At 47.4% G+C, this 21,871-nt stretch overlaps 7 protein-coding genes across 7 annotated transcripts; 4 read left to right on the top strand and 3 right to left on the bottom strand.

Moving 5' to 3' along the window:
- Positions 1-2,673: 2,673 nt before the first annotated feature.
- Positions 2,674-3,886, top strand: K441DRAFT_674686 (uncharacterized protein; the record flags this gene model as incomplete). Its single annotated transcript, XM_067650780.1, has 5 exons — positions 2,674-2,686; positions 2,743-2,886; positions 3,000-3,173; positions 3,260-3,507; positions 3,560-3,886. The coding sequence occupies 5 exons, from the start codon at positions 2,674-2,676 to the stop codon at positions 3,884-3,886; spliced, it is 906 nt and encodes a 301-aa protein (XP_067507526.1).
- Positions 3,887-5,276: 1,390 nt separating this feature from the next.
- On the top strand, positions 5,277-6,477 carry K441DRAFT_703586 (zinc finger protein-like protein RTS2). Its single transcript, XM_067653483.1, has 2 exons — positions 5,277-5,518; positions 5,569-6,477. Exons 1-2 carry the CDS (start codon positions 5,391-5,393, stop codon positions 6,263-6,265), a joined length of 825 nt encoding a protein of 274 aa, XP_067507525.1. The 5' UTR covers positions 5,277-5,390; the 3' UTR covers positions 6,266-6,477.
- Positions 6,478-7,203: 726 nt separating this feature from the next.
- K441DRAFT_654932 (glycosyltransferase family 32 protein) lies at positions 7,204-9,067 on the top strand. Its single transcript, XM_067647758.1, has 5 exons — positions 7,204-7,712; positions 7,775-7,815; positions 7,868-7,982; positions 8,034-8,393; positions 8,473-9,067. Exons 1-5 carry the CDS (start codon positions 7,434-7,436, stop codon positions 8,665-8,667), a joined length of 990 nt encoding a protein of 329 aa, XP_067507524.1. The 5' UTR covers positions 7,204-7,433; the 3' UTR covers positions 8,668-9,067.
- A 223-nt stretch (positions 9,068-9,290) lies between these two features.
- K441DRAFT_341707 (uncharacterized protein) lies at positions 9,291-10,718 on the bottom strand. Its single transcript, XM_067641271.1, has 2 exons — positions 10,422-10,718; positions 9,291-10,338 (listed from the first exon to the last, which is right to left on the bottom strand). Exons 1-2 carry the CDS (start codon positions 10,585-10,587, stop codon positions 9,446-9,448), a joined length of 1,059 nt encoding a protein of 352 aa, XP_067507523.1. The 5' UTR covers positions 10,588-10,718; the 3' UTR covers positions 9,291-9,445.
- Positions 10,719-11,857: 1,139 nt separating this feature from the next.
- On the bottom strand, positions 11,858-13,023 carry K441DRAFT_693864 (uncharacterized protein; the record flags this gene model as incomplete). The annotated part of the gene is made up of 4 exons (XM_067652679.1): positions 12,437-13,023; positions 12,269-12,373; positions 12,098-12,171; positions 11,858-11,867 (listed from the first exon to the last, which is right to left on the bottom strand). Exons 1-4 carry the CDS (start codon positions 12,716-12,718, stop codon positions 11,858-11,860), a joined length of 471 nt encoding a protein of 156 aa, XP_067507522.1. The 5' UTR covers positions 12,719-13,023.
- A 1,076-nt stretch (positions 13,024-14,099) lies between these two features.
- Positions 14,100-15,647, bottom strand: K441DRAFT_544934 (uncharacterized protein; the record flags this gene model as incomplete). The annotated part of the gene is made up of 2 exons (XM_067642786.1): positions 14,100-15,535; positions 15,590-15,647. The coding sequence occupies 2 exons, from the start codon at positions 15,645-15,647 to the stop codon at positions 14,100-14,102; spliced, it is 1,494 nt and encodes a 497-aa protein (XP_067507521.1).
- Positions 15,648-16,071: 424 nt separating this feature from the next.
- Positions 16,072-21,709, top strand: K441DRAFT_604785 (Serine/threonine-protein kinase). Its single transcript, XM_067645352.1, has 4 exons — positions 16,072-16,431; positions 16,567-17,065; positions 17,316-18,809; positions 18,875-21,709. Exons 1-4 carry the CDS (start codon positions 16,201-16,203, stop codon positions 21,547-21,549), a joined length of 4,899 nt encoding a protein of 1,632 aa, XP_067507520.1. The 5' UTR covers positions 16,072-16,200; the 3' UTR covers positions 21,550-21,709.
- Positions 21,710-21,871: the final 162 nt, after the last annotated feature.

The following is a 21,871-nucleotide window of genomic DNA, read 5'->3' as shown; positions in this document are numbered from 1 at the left end:
GTAGAGCTTCGTGTAGAGCTTCGTAGAGCTTTGTGCAGAGCTTCGTGTAGAGCTTTCGTGTAGAGCTTCGTGTAGACGCTTCGTGGTAGAGCTTCGTGTAGAGCTTCCGTGCAGAGCTTCGTGTAGAGCTTCGTGCAGAGCTTCGTGGTAGAGCCTCATGCAGAGCCCTTAGTACGCAGAGCTTCGTGTAGAGCCCCGTAGAGCCTCGTGCAAAGCTTCGTGTAGAGCTTCGTGTAAGAGCTTCTCGTGTAGAGCTTCGTGTAGAGCTTCCGTGCAGAGCTTCGTGCAGAGCTTCGTGCAAGAAGCTTCGTCGGCAGAGCTTCGTGCAGAGCTTTATGCAGAGCTTTATGTAGAGCCTCGTGCAGAGCCTCTGGCCATCAGGAAAAAAAAATTTGGGCACGTTGTTGCAAGCGAAAATCGGGGTCTGCGTAAGTCGCAATTTTGGCAATTTGCTATAAACACATAGATAGGCCAGGCGCGTGCATAGGTAGCCTATATGTTTGTAGCAAATTGCCAAAATTGCGACTTACGCAGGTTTTGCAGACCCCGATTTTCGCTTGCAACAACGGGGCCAAAATTTTTTTTCCTGATGTAAGCTCCATCTTTTAGATCTCTTTAATTCCGATATTCCTTTAGCGGGCTTACTAATTAGCGCCTATCTATACTTCCTATCTATTATCTTCTCGTTATAAGCTAATTTGTTAATAAAGATAAACTAATTACGTCTATAGCTATAGATTTAAATAATCTAGTTGTCCCTTAGGCCTAGATTACGCTATTGCGCAATTATCCTTATAACCTTTCTACTCTATTTTCTTCGCTTTAATCTAGCCGACAGTATACTTCGTGCTACTATTATATTACATTCGTCGTATAAAAACTAGAGTATCTCTTTAAAATAGGCGTCCGAGCCATATAAGAGGTATTTAAAGAGGCCCTAATTAGTACGCGTTTGTTAATAAAATTAACATTAATATTACTACCTAACGTTATATATCTAGAGCCTTATCTATAAGCAGTAGTAGCCTACCATTCCCCCTAATTGGTAGATTAATCTAGCTATACCTCTTTAAATTCGCCCTCTAGCGTTAAAGAGTAGATTAAGGAACGCGGGTCTTAATTAGAGCTTATACAATCGACTTCTATTCGGTTGACTAGGCGGGATTGCCCATGGCTTTAAATATAAGATAATAATAAGGCAATGGGTGGTGTCATGCGCGGGTACAGAAAAGTGGTTCAAACAGGTGAGGATTCGGTAAATTTCTGTACTTGATCATGGTTTCTGACATAAACCCATCCTTTTCCGAAGCGACTGTAGCAAGCGTCGTCTTTAGCGAGAACGCGACAGAGTTTAGCCTTCGAGCGTCTACAGCGGCACTATAGCTTCATTATCTACCTAGCAGCCTAGTTAAAATAATCCCTACGACACCCTTTCCCTCTGTCGAACCCAGCTTTCTTACATCACCTGCTCTCAAGACCGGACCGCAGTTAGATTATCTTCGTCCACAAAGGTCGCTACTCCATTTCCGTCCTCATCAGAAAGGTTATATCTGTTCTTTTTCCACCGCCATTCACTGGTGGATATACAATGAGTTCTGGAGACAAGACGTACCCGCCCTTGCCAGACGACTTTGTCTCCAACGCAGTATCGAGGCTATTGGGTCAGCACGACGCAAAGTGGTTCGGGCTAGGAATTCTCCATACTGGATTTGGGTGGTTTGGGGGATGTGGGCCCACACTGGACATCTGTGCAGCGCTTTAAGATGTTCAATTAAAATGTTTAGGCCAGATGTTGAGGGTGGTAGAAGGAGAGGAAGTGTATTGATTGACTAGGTGGACTATTGTACGTGTGTAGTGTCTTATACCCAATATGGACTCTTCAGAAGGTTCTATTAGGAGAGGAGGCTTTCATCATAAATTCCCTAATCTGGTAGACTGTGCATTGACAACCAGACTGCATCGTGTACGGGGCTTTCTATCCCATGCACTGCCAGAATGGCTGCCAAAGGCCGTACCTTGCCAAGAGCTAATATAGCCAATCAGAGAGCAAAGATCTTACATTGGTAAGCGACCTGATTGGCTATATTAGCTCTTGGCGAGCGCACGGCCTTCAGCAGCCATTCTGGCAGTGCATGGAGCAACTAAGGTTTGTGAGATTAGTTGCAGGGATTAGCTGACAAGTATGCCCCGTGTTAGCCTTGTTTCGGCGGCACGTGAACCTGGCGAATACGAGAAAGCCTAACCGCCGGCTGCAAAAGACTCGACGCCATGCTACTGGATTCCTGTGGTGGTGGCTCGGCCTGCCACTGCATTAGAAAATGCCTTGTGTTATCGCCCCGCATTGAAACGGATAAGCCCAGGGCTCTTTAAGTTGTTACTCTGTAAGCCCGCATGGAGTTATCACTAAGACCGCATTTAAACTGAGGCTTCTTTAGTGTAAATTTCTCAACTTCCTGAAAATCCGTCTATTTATAGCTGAAGACTTGAGTGGCATTTTGTCCCTTTCGCCGCATCCTTAGGAAGAAAGTCAGGCTTAAACGCAAGATACTACGAACTCATTGTACCAGGTTGAGTCGCAATCGTTTCGCTCGCGTCCTCGTAACTATTTCTGCACCGTGGATGGGCACATGCGTCTAAAGGCTATGTAAAGACAATCTTGTAGGACGTCTAAAGATGGCCCAAAATGGTATAAGCAGGGTGTTTCATCGCCTTGGATGTATGCGGGAGCTAATTATCTCAAAGTCGAAAATGGGCAGCGCGATGGGAAAACTCCTGGTCGGGTTTCCGCTTTATATTATGCATTTTCGGCCTGGAAGGGGGCATTTCGATCACTTTTGGTCGGACCGTCATGCCAGGATTGGCGTAGGCCGTGGGGTGAGAGAGAAAGTAAGTTTTGCTTTGGGCAGTCGAGTAGTAATTTAACTAAGCGTTATGGACCCAAGTCGAACGTTACCGTCCTGGCTATCCATTATATTCGTCATGGCTCGCTCGTCATCCAGATTATCAAAATTTTCGCCGCTTTCGGACCACTAGAATGAGGATGCTCCTTGCGAAGCAGGACGAGATATCAAAGCTTGAGTCACAATTACATGCCATAGATCAAGACGAGCCGGCAGAGCTATTTTTGGGGAGTATGCGACTTGACAAAAATCCCAATAGAAAAGATGTCCTGGGTAGGCTTGATACGGCATTTAAGGAATATGGTGGGCCAATATTCAAGGGTTGCATAACCTGGGAATGCTAATTTTTGTCCGCTTAGATGATTTCTTATTGAGAACGAAGGAGATCCTCAATGTACCGGACTCGACTATAGGGAATTTGAATGCGATGGATATATGGCTGAGCAACACCGGTTGCATAGCGAGAAGCGAAACTGAATACGTCAAAGCAGATGATTGGGATCTTCTTAGCCTATGCAGCGTTGGGGAGCCTATATACAACGACCATTCCATCCTCGCGAACCGCATTAAAAATGCCATAGGAGAGTTCCGTAGGCGTCAGAGACTAGTAAGTTATTGCAATGACTAGGTCTTCCTAAAGAGACTAAACACTAGCGCAGGGCACTTCCTATAAGGATCGCGGCATAGATATCATTAATGTCCCAATAAGACTGATTCGGTCAATCATGAAGGTTATAACGGCTGCCATAGCTATTGCCCTACTGCTAATGCCAATGGTGGCATTGAACGTGGTCCGCACGAATGGAATCCGGTTTCTCGTTATCTTTTTCTCGACATCATCCTTTGTCACTGCTCTTATATTCACCACTCCAGCTGGTATGCTTGAGACACTGGCTGCAGGGGCCGCTTATGCTGCCGTGCTCGCTGTCTTCATAGTTGGGAATGGCGCTGTCGGGCAAGCGATGGATAGAGCACCGGCAAAATAGAAGATTCTGCACGGTTCGAGCATGAGGCCATTACCTTTATCAGACTCGCTGATTGGCGCCGTGGTCTTGAGCAGCGGCTGATGCGTCCTCTTTGTCCTTTGGCTCTACCAGAGCGATCCTGCTGTACGTCCCTACAAGATTAATCGCAGCAGTCGAGTTCTGTGAGGTGATGAGGATCGATCTATTAGTTGTTTAAGGAAGGAAGCTCTTCAGTGCAACTTCCTATGTTTCCGAATAGTCCTATGGAAGAGCCTCTTCGCCCGCGCTGCTATTGTATAGAGCTCCAGGTCTTCCCTTCCTTGCCGCCGCGTTATGCTGGCTTTGTTTCTCTAGTACGTGTACGACTTCCTTAGGGCCGTGAGGTTTTCGTTCCACCATCTCTTTAAGTACGGGGAGGGCTTTTAACAGGGCTTTCCTGGTGGCTATAGCTGTTTAAAGGGAAGGCTGGCTAGGTTGGCTGTGCCAGGTGGGCCATACAAGGTTGTGTAAGCTGAAGCGGGCGCCTCCACGTGTTTGGGAGCTGACAAGCTAGAAACCCATATTACGATTGAGGAGGCTACGGATATTTATTCGGAACTGGTTAATGCGGTCGTAAATATCCTTTGTAAAAAGCTTCATGGTCTTTAGTAGGAGACGGTTACCTTTAGCCTATAGAAGTTAGATCTGAAGTTTAAAGGCGTTTAACTCTCGTAGGGCTATAAGATAACTAGCTAATATATCCCTCTACTCTGCCAACTAATAGAAGGATTATCGGCACGATTAAGAAATAATAAATCGCGAAATCCGCACCTAGGGCGGGTTATTCTTCTTACGTCTATCCTTTCGTTGGGTCGCGCTCGAAGCTCCGCCGACTATTTTGCTCGGCTTCTTAGTCTTCATCTTCAAGGCATGGGTGTAAGGCGTCAGGCTCTACCACTGCTTCATGGGCTAGGGCTTATTGACGGATACAAGACACTTAACTGCCGGGGGATGGGATTGGCCGAACGCCCTAATGAAGGTCACAATGCCAACGGTGGATGAGGTTTCAGGGTGTTACACACCACAGCGTGGACACTATGCCCGCCGGACTATAATGGGTTCTTTGGGGTGACTATTATAAATCTATGCAGGTTTTATATATATTAGCTGGTGTTTAGTAAAGTTATATAGAGGTCTGCTGTCCTTAACAACGCGGGTTTTTTTGACGAAAATGATCACAACTGAAAATACCTGTGTGATAAAAATGATATGTTCTAGAAGCCTAGGTTCTGTTGTATAATCGATGAATCTCAGCAACGCGGATATCGTTTACAAATTTTGCGAAAGCGCCTCAGACGTGGTTAGCGTCCCTTGCGGACCGATTGAAAATCCGCACCAACGGAATCACGTCTGAGCCTGCTAAAGGTGTTTTGCCACTTCATTCTCAGCATTCGACGCGCTACCTGCCTCCTTCCACTGACACTCTCCCTAGATGGCCTGAATCAACTAAATACACGAGTCCCAGTTAACGCCTGCAACCGCTAAGATGCCGCGCGCCGAAGTAGGTTCAACTAAGCACCTTAGCAATAAGATGAAGTCCAAGGGTCTTCAAAGATTGCGATGGTATTGTCAGGTTTGCGAAAAGCAGTGTAGAGACGCAAATGGCTTTAAATGGTAAGTAGAAAAATTATCCTGTATCTATGACTCTTGCTAATAGTCTATAGTCACGTACAGAGCGAATCGCACGTTCGTCAAATGCAGGTTGTCGGCGAGGACCCAAAGAAATACATTGAAAAATACTCAAGGGAATTCCAACACGACTTCCTTCAACTATTAAAAACCTCCCATGGCGAAAAATCCATCGATGTGAACCATTTCTATCAGGAATACATCTCTCACAAAGAGCACATACATATGAATGCAACAAAATGGCCGAGTCTGACGGAATTTGCGAAATATCTTGGTCGCGAAGGGATTTGTACCATCACTGAAGGGGAAAAGGGAGGGCTTCTCATAGCATGGAAAGATGTCAGCCCAGAAGCTGTCAGGCGTCGGGAGGCTATTCGGCAGCAGGAGTTACAGGATGCTGGTAATGAGCAACAAGAAGAGCGGCTAATGAAGAAAATGGTGGAAAGAGCACGGCTAGAGGCTGAAGCAAAGGCTGCCGAGGCCAAGGCTGCCAAGGAAAAGGCTGTGGCGGCCAGAGAAGCTGGAGGAATCCCTTCAGAAGAACCCCAGGCTGAAGCGAAGGAGATGCCAAAAGCAGACAGGGAGAAGGTCAAATTGAACTTCTCCATCAAGAAATCAATTATATCGACTACTAAAGGAACGCTAGGGACTATGAAAAGCAAGAACGGTATCTTTAAACGCGCTCGGCTAAACAATGGGGAGGAGAAGCCCAAGAAGAAGCTGAAACTTTGAGATAAGCCGAACTGAATTTTTAATGCAGCATAGCGTGGAGTTCTGGCGTTTGGATAGCAACTGAGACCGATAGAGGCTATTGCACTTAGGGAGATATTAAATGCTTACGAGATCTATAGTAGAAGGCTTGTATATAATTCTAAGCCTCAGAATTTTCTCTTTTAAATCCATAGAAACATTTTACTCTGTAGATTTGCATTGTCGAGTAAGACCAAGAGGGACTTTTGTTGGTTGGTAGAGGAGTAACTAACAAATGAAGTATCCAGGTCAATCTCTACCCCGTCATCACCCACCAATAACATTTCGATCATGTCTCTTAGGACACCAATCTACCAATATCTGCGGTATGGTGCACCAAACTAGTTTCTTTCCTTATTCGTACTTTCAAGCCCGGAAGTATTTTGCTCGTGAAGTCCAGTTACGGAGTAAGTTCCGTGTAGCTCGTGGATGCCACCAAGAACCTCTAATTGGTGGTCTGTATTCCAAAACACAATAAAAACCCACCCAACACACTCTTGAGGTAGTAGTCGCTTTAGCCGGAGCAAGGCGGAGTTCCTCGGCATGGGCGCGGCAGCTAGCTTATGGTCTATGATTACCAAAAGGAAGCATGGCAGAGCTGGAGTTCTTCAAAAATACGCGAAGCATCGTCATCAGATGCGGGCGGCACGGCTGGAGAGGCTGCGCCTCTCACGCAATAGATAAAGACAGATGGAGAGACTAACGTTTCTCGCAGTCATGTCCGCTACAACGGCTAGGTGATTCGAAGGCTTCCCACAAGGTGCCCGCAAAAGCATGCGTGGTAGAGGTGATAATGGCACCACATCCGATCGGGGCTTATTCTCCAGTCGCAAAGGTTTCCTGATTCTGTCCGTTGGTGTGGCTGTTCCACGGTCTTCTAAGCGGGCGAGGCGTCTTGGCCAAAGCGCTGGCGCGTCTTCCAGAAACCCAATTTCCGTCCCCTAGCCCTTAACAACTCTTACCCACCATCACCATTTCTTTTCTGTCACGCCCGACTTGCGCTGTGCTGTACTCTTAAACTAATTCTCTATGCCTACCTGACCGCCTTCCTCGCACCCCTCTTCCCCTGCCTCTACGTCTCCCGGTTGCTACCTCGTGCTCAGCCCTCCTTACGTCGATTCGCACTCCTGGAAAGAAGCAGATATTCACTATGCGGAAAGGCGTACTCATCTTCCTGGTAATAAACATCATAATCATCGGTTTTCTCGTTCACAGCGTCTGGACTCTCCTTACCTTGCTCTTCATCGATGGATCCGAGGATCAGATCTCCCGCGCAGAGCTGCCCGCTCCCAACTCAGGCAAAATTAGCGAACGGCCGCGATTAATACCCAAGATCATACATCAAACCTACATTAATGAGAGCATACCTGAGCACTGGCAAGCCCCGCAGCAGAGTTGCTTAGACTTGCATCCTGATTACGAGTATAAGGTTGGTGGCGCGGCTGACCTGGATCTGATAACAAAAAGACAAAGGCTGACGGCGTGTCACAGCTATGGACGGACAAGAAATCGCGAGAGTTTATTGCTGCAGAGTTCGAGTCGCTCCGGATACTGTATTTGGATTGTATAGCTAACTGTTCATAGATATCCGTGGTTTCTGGAAACATTTGATGGATATGAATTCCCTATCCAGCGAGCGGATGCGATTCGATACTTTGTCTTGGCCCACTTCGGAGGAATATACATTGATTTAGATGATGTATGTCCCTCAATTGTTCGAACCTGTCTCGCATTCACCAATTCGTATTAGGGATGTAATCGCAGCCTTGATCCGCTCTTGGCCTACCCAGCCTGGGTGCGACGCACTACTCCCACCGGCATCTCTAACGATGCAATGGGCGCTATACCCCGCCATCCTTTTTTCCTTCGAGCAATTGATTCCTTACCAGACTATAACCGCAACTGGATTCTACCATATATTACTGTCATGGGTTCAACTGGCCCCCTCTTCTTGAGTATAATCTGGAGGCACTACAATAGCGCGGGACCAACGGATCTAGACAGAGTGCGCGTGCTTTTCCGAGATGAATATAACAACCATCCTTGGAGTTTTTTTACGCATCATCGAGGCAGCAGCTGGCACGGTAGTGACGTTGGGTTTATTTTCTGGGTGAGTTTCCCCTTTAGTACCAACCGCTTTCCCGGAACCTTTCCCGACAACCCCCAACAACTGTACTGATTTGTAATAGATGGCACAGCATTGGATCTTCCTTACCGTCTGCGGCTTCACTCTCGGCTTCGCCGCCATCTTCTTCATCTGGTGGTTCTGCGGGCGCGTCGTGCTCTCCGGCACTCCCAAAGGCCGTGCCATCACCAGCCGCATCCCCTACTGGAAGCGCGTGAGCCACAAAGACTATGAGCTCGTCGACCGTCATGAGGTCTAACCTATTACCTTTTAAAAATCGTCTTACTTTTAATGAGCAAACGCCCTCGCGAGTTCTGTTGTTGTATTACTGCATTTCCACGGCGTATCCGGTTTCCGGTCTGGGTTTGAATTGTCGATGTGCTATTCTGCAGCTTCAACCTTCTACTCTATTTTGATTCACTGACAATATTTCGATATGGCCAGACTATGCAGTGGCACGGGGTGTGCTCTGCTGGCACCTTACCTATCACTTACTGCAGAAGTCGCCCGGTGCAGGCGTTCTGGATATCTTTGTAATAATCCCTTATTGCGAGCAAGGGCATTGTGGAATGGGCAGGGGGTGGAGAAGCAGGCTCCATCGTTGTTAGGTTAGAGGAGAGCACTGCATTGGATTGATCTAGGCCTCTTGGATAAGGCGATCGGCACTCGATTATGTCAATATGCGTGTAAGCTTTGTAAATAGCTGCTGTGTCTGAATGCCGAACCATCTGAAGTTCGCAGCATGGTCTTGATACAATTGTTGGATATGTTTGCGAACCTGTTTAGTGAAGTTATCGATACGCCAAGAGGTAAATCAATGCCACAGAGAGACCGATTTACTTATCCGAGAATAGTCTTTTGAGCTCGGCGACGCGAGCTACATTGTAGATATCTTCTCGAGCGATCAAGCTCCATAGATTCTTACTCAGTCTCCCATACATATTCCGCGCCATGCCTATTCAGTGATTTGATATTACAATGCCATTGTACCCGCAACCATTATTACAACTCCCATTACGCCTCCAGCAATACCAAGCCTAAGCCAGCTCCATCCTCTGCGACATCCTCCGCTCCTGCTTTTGATACACCGGCAGCTCGTACGCGCTCGGCTCCGTATACGCACCCGGTTGGGCATACGCGCCCGCAACCACCTGCGCTCCCAGCTCCGTCACTTGCGGGTAGCCATTCGTGTCGCTGTATCCCGCCGCGGGCCTCGCCTTCTCCGCGCCCATCAGCTCGACCATCCTAGCATCGCTAGCCGTGCTTGCATTCCCCTGGCTTGGCGGGGGTCGCGGCGCCGCTGGGCCGGGGATGTTAGGGGTGTTCGGGTTGTCTCGCGTCCGCTTTTTCAGCAGCAGGAAGACGATGCAGGAGATGACGGCTACGGTGGCGATGGAGACGCCAACGCCCGCGCCGATGGCAGTGCCGTTGCTGTGGGATGTTTGCGTAGTGGCGGCGGCGCTTTGGGTGGATGCGGAAGGTGCGTTGGTGCCGGAGAGTGTGGATGCGGGGGAGACTGAGGTGGCGAAGGTAGTGCTGCCGGAGTTTTGAGCGGTGGATCCTGTTGCTGCTGGGATGCCTACAGCTGCGCTGCTGGTTGGCGAGGTTGTTGCTTGGGCAGAACTAGCACTGCTTTGCGCCTTGGGGCTGCTCGTTGAAGCAGCATCTTGGGAGGAGGAAGGCGCCTTTGTGGATGCAGCAGCCTGTTCAGTTGTAGAGGCTGTTGCGGTGGATGAAGCTGCTGCTCCACCCCAAGTCGTTTGTGTTGCAGCGGAAGTAGTAGAGAATTGGAAGTAATCCCCGTTTCCGCCAGATGAGTCGTTCTCAAAGGCAAAGTGACAATTGGCACCATTGATTGAAGGCTCAACGTCTTTGGTAAACTGGAAGATGCCTGGAGAACTGTCGTATGAATTTTTAGCCAGGTAGAATGCTGTGTAATGTTAGCATCATTCTAACATGTTTTTAAACTACTAGAGGTATGAGAGGGTTTCAGGTAAGATAGAGGACACTTACTGCCTGTGGGCTCATCGCAAGCAAAGTCTATGGTCACATTTTGGTCCGCGGGTGACCATTGGAGTAGTATTGAATCCCCGAGATGTACAGGGCCAATGTTGGCGGCTATGTCTGAAGTTGCATGAGTTGTCCCTGAGGGAAACACCCACTGAATATCGGCAGTCATTTTTTATCAGATAAGATGAGACTGTCTATATCCTTTCGAACTCCCAAAAGGGGGATCCGGTAGTTAATAAATGTCGAGCCAGTATTCCTAGGCGTCACTCCTTTCATGCGCATATTTCGAAGCGTCAAACCGAGTGGTTATAATGTTGTGGGGGCCAACAAAAGATCTCTGGCGTAACGCGGACGGGCTCCAATCTCAATGCTCTATTTACGGATTTTCGTGTCCTCGAATCTACGATAGTCGGTAATGTAGGATTCGCAAGCATGCTAGCCAGAGAATCTTGTGGCATGTGGAGCCAAGATATGCAGGTACCATTTTTGTGGTGGCTTTTTCGCAAGGCTGCAACCTTAGCCGTAGCGCTATGTTTAGGATTGAGAGGGAGTGGTGAATTGGAGTGTCAAAGGAAGACTAGAAACATATTTCCTTTAATTTTCACCAGGAATAGATATTGAAAACGGTGTTGTTTGTTTGGGGCGCTCAACCTTGAAACACTCAGCCCCAAAATGGGATGATAAACGCACGTGGACAGGGAATTAGAAGAAACCGGCTGAAGGCAGAATCTAGTTAGGGCCCTAGGTCCCCGCCTGTTCCTCCAATAAGGAAAACACGGCTGAAATTGAGGGACATTTCGGCTGCCTATGCTTTTAGCAATCCGCCTATCTTTCAGACAAAAATGCCGATATGTAGGGCTTATTGGAAATTGGTGGTGGGCGATTTCTAGTTGCTAGAGAGTTGACAGGAAATTAGCGCGAGGTTTGATTCGTTAAATTACCTCCACGTGTCAAAATCAAGATCAAGAATGAAAACTCTGTCCCTTTGAGAGCCTCTATATATACACTACCCTGGCGCATCCGGTTGAAAGCGCGTGTTGATCACGCTAATCAAAATACGTAGATTTATACCTAAAAAAGGTAAAAATACGTTAAAGTGGCTGTGCGTATTATTTCAAAAGGTATAAACTCTGCCGTTTGATCACCAAGATCAACACACGCTTTCAACCGGATGCGCCAGGGTGGTGTACAGTCAAGATCAGCTGCCAAGACACCTGATCTATACCCAATATAGGAAAGCGAAGCTGATGGGTAGTCACGGTACGCAAAACGTCTGAAAGGCTCCGAGAGACTTTTCAGAAAAGACTTTCTGGACCTAAACATAGAAAACTTCCTTTTTTGCTCTGATGAATAGTAACACACTTCTATTATAGTTTAACGAGCAATTTGTCTATTTATTACCATGCGATATACGATATTTTTTATACTTCTAGAGATCTCTAAAAGAGCCTAAGAATAAAATATATAAGTGCCCTTTGCCGCTTTGAGCTCTGTTTAACGTTGATACCATATATCCCACTCTGGAGTTGTTTACGGGTTTCTCTAGAAGATATATGACGTGGCAAACATTGCGAAGAGCACCTTAAGGTATGATGGTTTTCAAGGTTTTCACGAAGATTAACTATTTGAAGACGGTTCATCCACTCTATACATTCTCCAACATTCTCTAAACAACCTACATCCCAGCTGCAGATTCGCACAGCATCTTCGCGGTAGTAATGCAAGCACAGAACTCCTCCACATTCTCCATATTCTTGACGAAATGTCCAATTGCGGCCCAGTCTCCCTCAGAGCACCCCTTCATGACCCCGAAGGTCTCCTCAACATCCCAAGCTTCTCCTTCAACTCACTGATCTGACGCTTGAGGTTCCCCTCCCGCGTCTCTCCTTCGCCGGCGTCGTACTCGCAGTCCAGCTTGTGACACAGGCGCCGCAAGTGGGACGCTGCCCGTCACACTGGTGGGAATTAGTGAAACCGATCATGGCATCTAGAGAGATAAGTCCGTTGAGAGAACTTACTTTGCTCTTGCGTCTGCGACAGCAGCCGCACGCGGAGGTCACCTGTCTGTGCTTTGGTTTCTCGACCTCGACTTCGGCTTCAGCGTAGAAGAAACTCACAGTTTTCTTGACTTTCGGAACAGTAAGGGTATCAGACAGCTCCTCAGCCTTCAGAAGCTTCCCCGGCTTCTCGATCTTAGTGGTTTTCTTGAGCTTCTGAATTCGAGCACCGGAGACGGCTTGCTTGGCCTTCTGAGTCTTTAGGGAAATTATGGAAGATGACCTAGAGCGAGTGAATGCCATTTTGGTATGTTCTTGGCAGTGTGAGGGTATTTAGAATCTGTCTTTGTGAAGTTACGGAGGTGGGAGTTTGAAAAAATGAAATAGATGTAGAGTAAATTGCGTCCAGCACAGATGAGATGAATGATGAGATGCAGCTGAAAGCTAGGCGTAGAAAGGAAGGATTTTGAAGGATTATGGCCACAGCGCGTAGGAAACTGAGAAGACTGATGTAGGTGGTTGAGGTTGAAGAGGTCCAGAGGGTGCAGCGTGGGGAATTATATACATCTAATTCAATAATAGGGACAATTGAGACCATTGTTGGAGGCCAAGACAATCGAAGAATATAACAATAGACCATTGTGAATATGCTGTCAGTGTGTTTAAAATTTGAAAATGAGACTTGTGGATATGGCCGCCTGGATCCTGTGGGTCGCGGTGCAGGGGGGGGGGGGGGGGGGGGTTGAGAGGAGATTGGTCTTAGCTCTTGTGTCACAATTGTCAGTTAATTTGTGTTTCTGCGGGACGGCAAGCTTAGGAAACCCTGTAGGATCAGTTGATATTTGACGTGCGGTTCACAAAGCTGGTGGAAACAGACCCGTCTTTCAGTTATTGCCAGCGGAACTGCTTTTCCGGAGTGTGAGCAGGGCTGGCATTTTGGCAGCGCGGTCCTACCATTAGGTGGCGGCTGATAATTTCCCCTTTTAATAAAAGAGGAGGCTGGAGGCTCGTGCATATGGCTGAAGGTGAATGACGTTTGAGCGCGGAGTTTGGAAGGCAAATAAGGACACAATGAAGTGTTTTGACGTGGCATGAAAGACAATAGCCAATATGCACAATAGAACAGGTTCTAGAAAGAAAGAAGTTATTTTATACTGCTAGTCTAATGAGCGGTTGTGTTGCATGTTGGGTTCAGCGGAGTATGCTGTTTGTGAGATATGTAGAGGATTGATTGCAGCTCGAGGATGTGAAGAAAATCGAAGAAAATTTCATCATCAATAAGTGTTCGTTTAGCCCCATTCATGTATGAGTGTTGAAGATATGATGAGGGACATGAGAATAAATACTCTGATAGGAGTATTAGCAGAAAAATGGCAAAGCCGAGTGATCATTCAAGGCTTCCTTAATAAACTACTTCCTAAACACCAGCAAACGACATCTGACAAGTAGACCTGAATAGGCACTGGTATCAAGAAAAATGGAGAAGCACGCTTCGCTTAATGCAGTAGTGGAAACCCCATAACTCGAGTATCAGCTCTGTCCCTCCAAACGCCAATGTTGCATGAAACCTTAGCCGCTGAATGATGTTCCTAGAAACGCCGAACCTTGTGGAGATAATAATGAGACACCTGTGACGCCGGTCTATGCCTCGATCTCACAATAACGCAAGCAAAATGAAATTGCATCACGTAGATGCACCGATTTCTTTAGCCCTCCTACGAAGAAGCCTCTGTTTTGCTGCCTCTTTCCGGCCAGCTGAGAGACTTTCTTTCTCCTCGCCAACTCTAGAGACCTCCGAACGGCGACTGGGCACGTCAGGGCTTAGAGATGGTTTAGTCTTGGCCGATGTGTTGGACCGCCGATGGGGCTGAAGCGGTGCACTAGATATGGGTAATGCTAGTCTATCCACTTGCACGGGACTTGATGTGTAGTCTAGCGTCCAGGGGTCCGGTGATTGAGGTTGGCTTTGAGTATGGGATTTTGGGGGGATGTTTTCCTTGCTGGAGATTGACTCTCGAACGCTGAGAGGAGCCTTGTTCGTCTGTGGATGAAAATCGGGAAATTGATCAATAATGTGGGATTGATCTGGTGCTGTCGCCTGGCGTGGCCGTCGAGGTCTACAAGGGGAATGCTCTCTGCTTGCACAAGGGTCTCTAGCCGGGAGAGTTTGTCTCGAAAATATGGTCGAACGGGGCTGCTCTGCTGCATCTTGCCCGACGTCCTCATGTATGCGAATGGCGTTACTGCTTTTAATTTCCGTGGTGTTGAGCGAATGCTCCAACGCTGCCACGCGTTGCTTGAGGGCAGCTATGTCAGTGCTTGCCCTAAGATTCTCTGCCATAGACTGACGCAAGCGTTCTTGGTACTCCTTCGTTTGTTCTTCCAGTGTTTTTTCTCTCAACTTGTGCCGCTTCCGCTCTTCTGCAAGTTTGGTCGCAAGTTCCATAGCTTCTGCGTCCTTCTTCTTTGCATAGTTTTTTGCAAGTTGCTGCTTTGTCACAAGCTTCTTTACTTCTTTTTGGCTTCTTTCTGAATAAGATAAGTACTGATCCTTCCAGTACTTTCCAGATTCTGATCGAGGTTCCATGACATCGAGAGTGATATCGTTATCGTCTTTAGCTTTTGGCTTGGAGGTTAGCTTTGGTCGTGCTGAATCCCGCACATCATATAACGCGGCGGTGAGTTTAGTACGTGGCTTGTCCGTTAAAAGTTCCGTCCCTAGAGTCCACGGACTTGGGAACTTGCCAGGGCAGTCATTGGGTAGCCCACTCTTTCCAGGGAAGCTAGCCCTCTTGCCTTCATTATCCACAACATGAGCACCGAATGAGACGGTTTTCCGGCCTCTAGTAGCGGTTCTAGGTGTCATTAAGATACCATTAGGTTTTGTTGGCGACGACAACAGGTTACGCTCGGCTTCTACGCCGGCATCCATGGCTTTCCCATAAGCTGTCTCCTTCACAACGAACTCATTAGCTTCGCCATTATCCTTAGTTCCTGAAGTTTTCCCCTCTACTTCGTCAGCAGGATGTGGAGTTCCGAATATTGCATGCTTAAAAGCTCGAACGGCAAAGACTGGCGCAGGTGTCTCAGGTGGTTCGAGATACGTTGCGTCCGCAGGATCTAGAGACTATAAACTTCATTTTCGTGGGAAAGCTGGTAATTCTTAGGGCACACCTGATTGAAGGTCCTCCACTACGTTTGTAATCCGAGGACCAGTAATCCATGAGAACATTGTGCTTCAAGAACAGTGCTAGGTAGACTGCGAAAATTGAATAAATGTTCCGTAGGTGCTACAGCAACTGCATTGATGCCTGAGCGACTGTGGTGACACTGTGTTGCCACGCGACGTCTGTGTTTGGTGGGTTGTTTACAGCTCGATGCGCGGGGTGTTGGTTCTCTCCGTAGATTGGTGGCCACTGCGCTGATAATGAAGGTAGTGCTAAGCTTCTATATGAAGAAGTGGCTCTTGCTTAGATCATTTGCCAGCGTGAAAGACAGGTAGGTGCAGTTGCGGAGTGGTGGAATGAACGGTGCATTCTGAGTATCACGGAATTAACGATGGACGCGAAGTGTTGCCAAGCACAATAACGCACAGACCAATAATTGGAGAGTCATTGAGCCGGCCATCTCGAAGTCGGTGAGTGAAAGAAACATCCCTCTGTAAAAACCACATAAATCACTATGAACACTATGTCCGCCGTGTGAAGGGCAGCAGCTTCGGCTGCGTGTCTCTTGGTCTTCCGTTAAATGCGTTGACCCATCAATCACTCTCGACACAGCCCACTATGGCACCACCGAAATCGCCGTGGAATAAGATAGTAACTAGTACCCCGCCTGCCCAGAATGCTTTCCCTTCCATGGGAAAGAGTTCCGCAAACGAGGATAACTCGAGAACCCTGGCTTCTCCAGTGCAGGCCTCGGAAACCTACGCTAAAGCCCAAGATGACGAAATAGAGGTATTGCAGGCAATTTATATGGAAGACTTTGAGGATATTGAACTCAAAGGAGCATGGAGCGTGAGTGTAATTTAATTCATGGCATAGCTTGTGCCCCTTCTCAGTGCAGTGCATCAAAAGGCTATGCTTATGTTATCGGTGTTGCACATAAACTTGAAAGCATAGCCCTGACCAGGTCGCTAACGATCTCTATAGAAAACCACAGATCGTGCATTCAAATTACGGCTAAAATCTTTCTCAGACGATGAAACTTTTGCGGTTCTATCTGTAAAGTTCACTGCTACGTACCCGAAGACTCTTCCTTTGCTATCGCTCGAAAATGTTACCCAGCTACGGCAGAAGACTCGTCAGAAGATTGAGAAACTAATCAAATTCAAACCAAAAGAGCTTCTCGGTGAGGTAATGATCCACGACATTGCCACTTCTATTCAGGATATTCTTGAAGACGAGGTGACTGCTCGTGAAAATGAAGAGACTTTACCAAGCCTTAAAGAAGAGCGAGCTGTTCAGGAAGCAGCAGCGAATTTGTTGGCGAAACAACAGGAAGAAGAAATGCAGAAAAAGAAAGACGAAGAAAAAGCCGAGGAGGATCGTGTATTGCAGCAGATGGTTGATGAAGAAGTAAGACGAAAGGGAATGATGATGAAGAGAAGAAGCAGACCGTTACCCGTGCAAACCCTAAGCTCGTCAAATGGTATGTGGATTTGCATTTCATCTATTTACCAAATCTCCCCAGGGTCCCAAGTGGGACCCAATGAATGCCTTAGCTCTGGATTAAGAATGTAGAGGGAATTTCAAGAGCACTTGCGGCACTTCTTGGTATCTGATTCCAGGTGCTCGATTAAATGAACATATTTCTTTACCCGTTGATTCTAGGTCTTCCCCATCACCTTAAAGTAGATATGCATTTGTATTAGAAAATAGTGCTGAAATAATCTATTTAGGTTTCCATCACGAAAAAGCTGGAGAAATATCATTTGACCGGATGATTACTGTTCAAGACGAAGGCACGAATTTTGTTTTTAGCGCAGTAACGGGCCTGAAAAGACACGCTCCAAAGGGTTCCGTCACGGAAGTTTTTACCGTAGATCCCGTCATTTTACAGGGTGGCGATTTTGATTCGTATCTGATATTAAAACGAGCCCAAGTAAGCAGTTCAGCATCTAACGAATCTCGTTTGAAGAAGGCAATTCTGGAGTTCGAGGATGAATTGGAAGAGCTTAAAAAGTTGCGCCAACCGAATATCATCAGTGTGCTCGACTTCAGAATAGAGAGGCCAGATTTGGAGTTAACAAATGGCGGAACCTGGGAAATCAATATCCTCATTGAGTTCGCTAGTAGAGGTCCACTTAGTGAGAAACTGGAAAACGACGGGGCTCTCGCTGTCGACAAAGTCCGTTCATGGTCAATAGAACTACTGGAAGCGCTCGACTTTTACCACCGCAACGGCATTGTCCACAAGCGGATCCATGCAAACAATGTTCTCCTGTGTAGACCGCGGTCTGGTGGATCGTATTTCGTCAAACTTGCCGATGCTGGGTATCAAGAAAGTTTGCATAATCTTAAAGACATGTGCAAAGCAACCGCAAAATTCACCTCGGCAAGATCAGCTTTTTGGGTCCCGCCAGAGCTGTCACAACAAGTGTCGATGTCAAATCGTACAAGGAAAACCGATGTGTGGGATTTGGGTGTTGTTTTCCTACAAATGATTTTTGGGCTTAACACGCCACAGAAGTACAGCTCACCTACCGCCCTTATAGATAGCCTCAGACTCTCGGAGCCTCTGGAAGAGATCATTCGTAAGTTCTTCAAGCCCGATCCCAAAAAACGACCGTCAGCATTCGACCTCATACCCTGCGAGTTTTTAAGAAACAACGTACCTGTCCATTCTCGCCCTGCCTCGCCTATTCGTTCAAGACTCTCTTCAACTTCCATGGCAACTCACCCAGATCGTCGGATTCGGCGCGAATCGTCGACTGGTCTTGGGGGTCCATTCTCACGATATGCAAGCGAATGGGTTGAGTCTGGACGACTGGGAAAGGGAGGTTATGGAGAGGTTGTCAAAGCGCGCAACAAACTCGACGGGCGTATATACGCTATCAAGAAGATCAAGCAGAACTCTGCGTCGGCTCTTACTGAAGTATTATCGGAAGTTATGCTTCTTTCTAGGCTTAATCATCCATATGTTGTGCGCTACTATACTGCTTGGCCCGAGGAAGAGATTTCTAGCATTTCCGAGACCGAGGAGGACTCATCAAATACATTTACTGGAGATATCTCATCGATTTCACCAAATGGGGGGGGTTCAAACATTGACTTTGGCCATAGCACGGGTGGACTTGACTTTATTAGCTCCAGCCGGTTCCCAAAGATCGAATTTGGAGACGACTCCGACGATGAAGACGCAGTTGTTTTTGAGTCTGATGGTGAAAGCACTGGTGAGCCCAAAAAAGAGGCGACTCTTGTCACGGAATTATAGAATTTACTAATAACAATGATCCAGAAGATGACGAGTCTGGATCATCCGGAGGAAGACCTCCGCTAAATTTAAAGAGAACTACATCGAGCTCCCGTCCTGCTCGGCCTATTAAAACCACGCTTTACATACAGATGGAGTATTGCGAAAGACATACTCTTCGGGATCTAATTAGGAAGGGCCTGTACGAAGATCCAGAGGAGTCATGGAGGCTGTTTCGCCAGATTCTCGAAGGACTTGCACACATCCATAGCCACGGTATAATTCATCGGGACCTGAAACCGGATAATGTTTTCATTGACCTTACAAACAATCCACGCATTGGTGATTTCGGATTGGCTACGAGCGGACAATATCACCGTGCAGACAAAGCAACGCCTGCTACCAACTTCGACGGAGATATGACTCGTAGTATTGGAACGGCACTGTATGTTGCACCAGAACTGCGATCGAGTGTGGGCGGTAGTTACAACGACAAAGTTGACATGTATTCGCTTGGTATTATCTTTTTCGAGATGTGTCACCATCTGAAGACAGCAATGGAGCGCGACCAGGTGATCAGGCAGCTACGAGAGAAGCAACACACATTACCCCCCGACTTCCAAACACCAGAGAAAGCACTACAAGGAAGCATAATTGATTCTTTGATTAGTCATCGCCCAAGTGAGCGTCCTAGTAGTGCCGAACTTCTGCGAAGTGGCAAAGTGCCTCTTCAAATTGAAGACGAAGCTATCAAGGAAGCGTTGAAAGCTCTCTCAGACCGGAACTCCCCACACTACCAGAAAATGATGGCTGCTGTTTTCTCTCAGGGCCCGGACAATCAAGTCAAAGACTTCGCATGGGACATGGGAGTTGGTAGTAGCGCTCATGATCTCAAAGCTAATGACGTACTCCTTCAAAGTCTCATTAAAGAGAGACTTTCCATGATTTTTCGTCGTCATGGAGCCGTCGAGATTCAGAGGCAGCTTCTTCTACCCCGATCAGATTACTATACTAACAACAACGTCGTTAAACTCCTAGACACAACCGGCACACTGGTTCAGCTACCATATGACCTCACATTGCCGTATGCTAGAAGCATCGGCAGGGGAGCACCTACCCTGGAGAAAACATTCACCGTAGGAACTGTGTATCGAGACATCTACACTGGAGGCGCACCTCGTAGCAATGGAGAAGCCGATTTTGATATTGTATCATACGATACCTTGGATCTTGCGTTGAAAGAGGCCGAAGTAATTAAGGTCATGGACGAGGTTGTTGACGAGTTTCCGTCTCTCGCATCGGCTCAAATGTGTTTCCATTTGAATCACTCAGACCTCCTGGAGTTTATCATGGCTTTCTGTCGGATCAACATACCGCAAAGGTCAGTTGTGAAAGAAGTCTTAAGTAAGCTTAATATCCAGCAATTTACGTGGCAGAAGATCCGCAATGAGTTACGCTCTGCTACTATTGGCGTATCTCAAACCTCTATCAATGACCTCTCGCAATTTGATTGGAGAGACACGCCTGAGAAAGCCTTCACAAAGATTCGAAATATATTCGAGGGCACAGAATATCTAGATAAAACGCACGCCATCTTTGCCCACTTGAGCACCGTCGTAGGTTACATGAAACGCCTCAGCATCCACCGCAAAGTCTACATCAGCCCTCTAAGCAGCTTCAACGAGAAATTCTACACCGGTGGCATTCTCTTTCAGTGCCTCTATGATACTAAACGGCGCGAAGTTCTCGCGGCAGGTGGACGCTACGACCGACTTATTGAAGAATATCGGCCTAAAGGGCAAAGCCACCTAACTGGTTGCCATGGCGTCGGGATGAATTTGGGGTGGGACCGCCTCATGAGCTCTATGGCCCGCTACCACAAAAACATCGCCAAGTCCGCGTTCCTGAAGAAATCTGCCGAAGAAGATTATAACGGTATGTGGGCCCCGCGCCGCTGCAATATTCTGGTTGCGAGTTTCGACTCCACAGTCCTTCGCTCTACAGGCGTCAAAATGGTCGCGGATCTCTGGTCGCATGATCTCTCTGCTGAGCTAGCAATCGATGCCCGTTCTCCAGAAGAGCTTCTAGCACACTATCGTGATGATAAACATAGCTGGATCATCATTATTAAGCACGATGGTCCTACAAGCGGGAAGCCTGACCTGAAAATCAAAAGCATGGTGAAGAAAGAGGATACGGACATTCGCAGCACAGACCTCCTGTCTTACCTCCGTGCTGAGCTGCGTGATCGGGACCACCGTGAAGGTACCACCGACCGTCAGCGACCTTCCCTTGCTCGCACAAGTCGTGAGCCTAGTACAACTTCTCCATCATCATCGAAGGCCAACGTTGATGTCTTGATATCTGCGCATCGCTCAAAGAAATCGAATAAATGGGGTATTATTGAAGCCGCTCAGACTCGTTCGCGCGAATTGCTTAGCTCTTTCAACTCCGCGCCCATTGCCGCCATTGAGGCGAAGGAGGAGGTTATGGATTTGATTCGGGAGACGCGGCTTAGCGACCCGGATGGCTGGAGAAGGGCGATTCAGAGCTTGCCCATTGCAGAGAGAAAATATTTGCAGGAATTGTTGGACTTGCTGCATAAGTATGCGGGGCAGTGGAGGGATGAGGCTGGCTCGAGCAAGGGTGGGGAAGGTGGGAAGGCTTTTGTCTATAACTTTCGGACAGGCGGGTGTTTACTATATGATTTGAGTGCTTGATGTGTGAGGGCGCAGAGTTAGGAGAGAAGTGGTTAGCGAGTCCAGAGCCATGGCTTATCGAAGATGTAGCCTAACATAGATTTCCGATTTCCGATAGACTAGTCGAATTGACATTAGGAGCACTTGAAGAGGGAAAAATAGGTTGGCAACGTCGCTTTCTCTGAACCTGTATGGCTCATTTTGGTGGTACTTTTGACTATTCTCGTCCTCCACATAATTCCTATTTGCCAAGCCCTGGCACTTGTCTACGGTTCTTATGACTACAATACAGATACAGGCCTCCAACTATTATCCCTGGAATGATCCTATGAACGCTTCTCCT

The sequence above is a fragment of the Cenococcum geophilum genome (genome assembly GCF_001692895.1).
Source record: "Cenococcum geophilum 1.58 unplaced genomic scaffold K441scaffold_8, whole genome shotgun sequence".
Lineage (NCBI taxonomy): Eukaryota > Fungi > Ascomycota > Dothideomycetes > Gloniales > Gloniaceae > Cenococcum > Cenococcum geophilum.
Note: the sequence above shows the minus strand (reverse complement) of the source record. Positions and strands in the feature narration are given on the sequence as shown.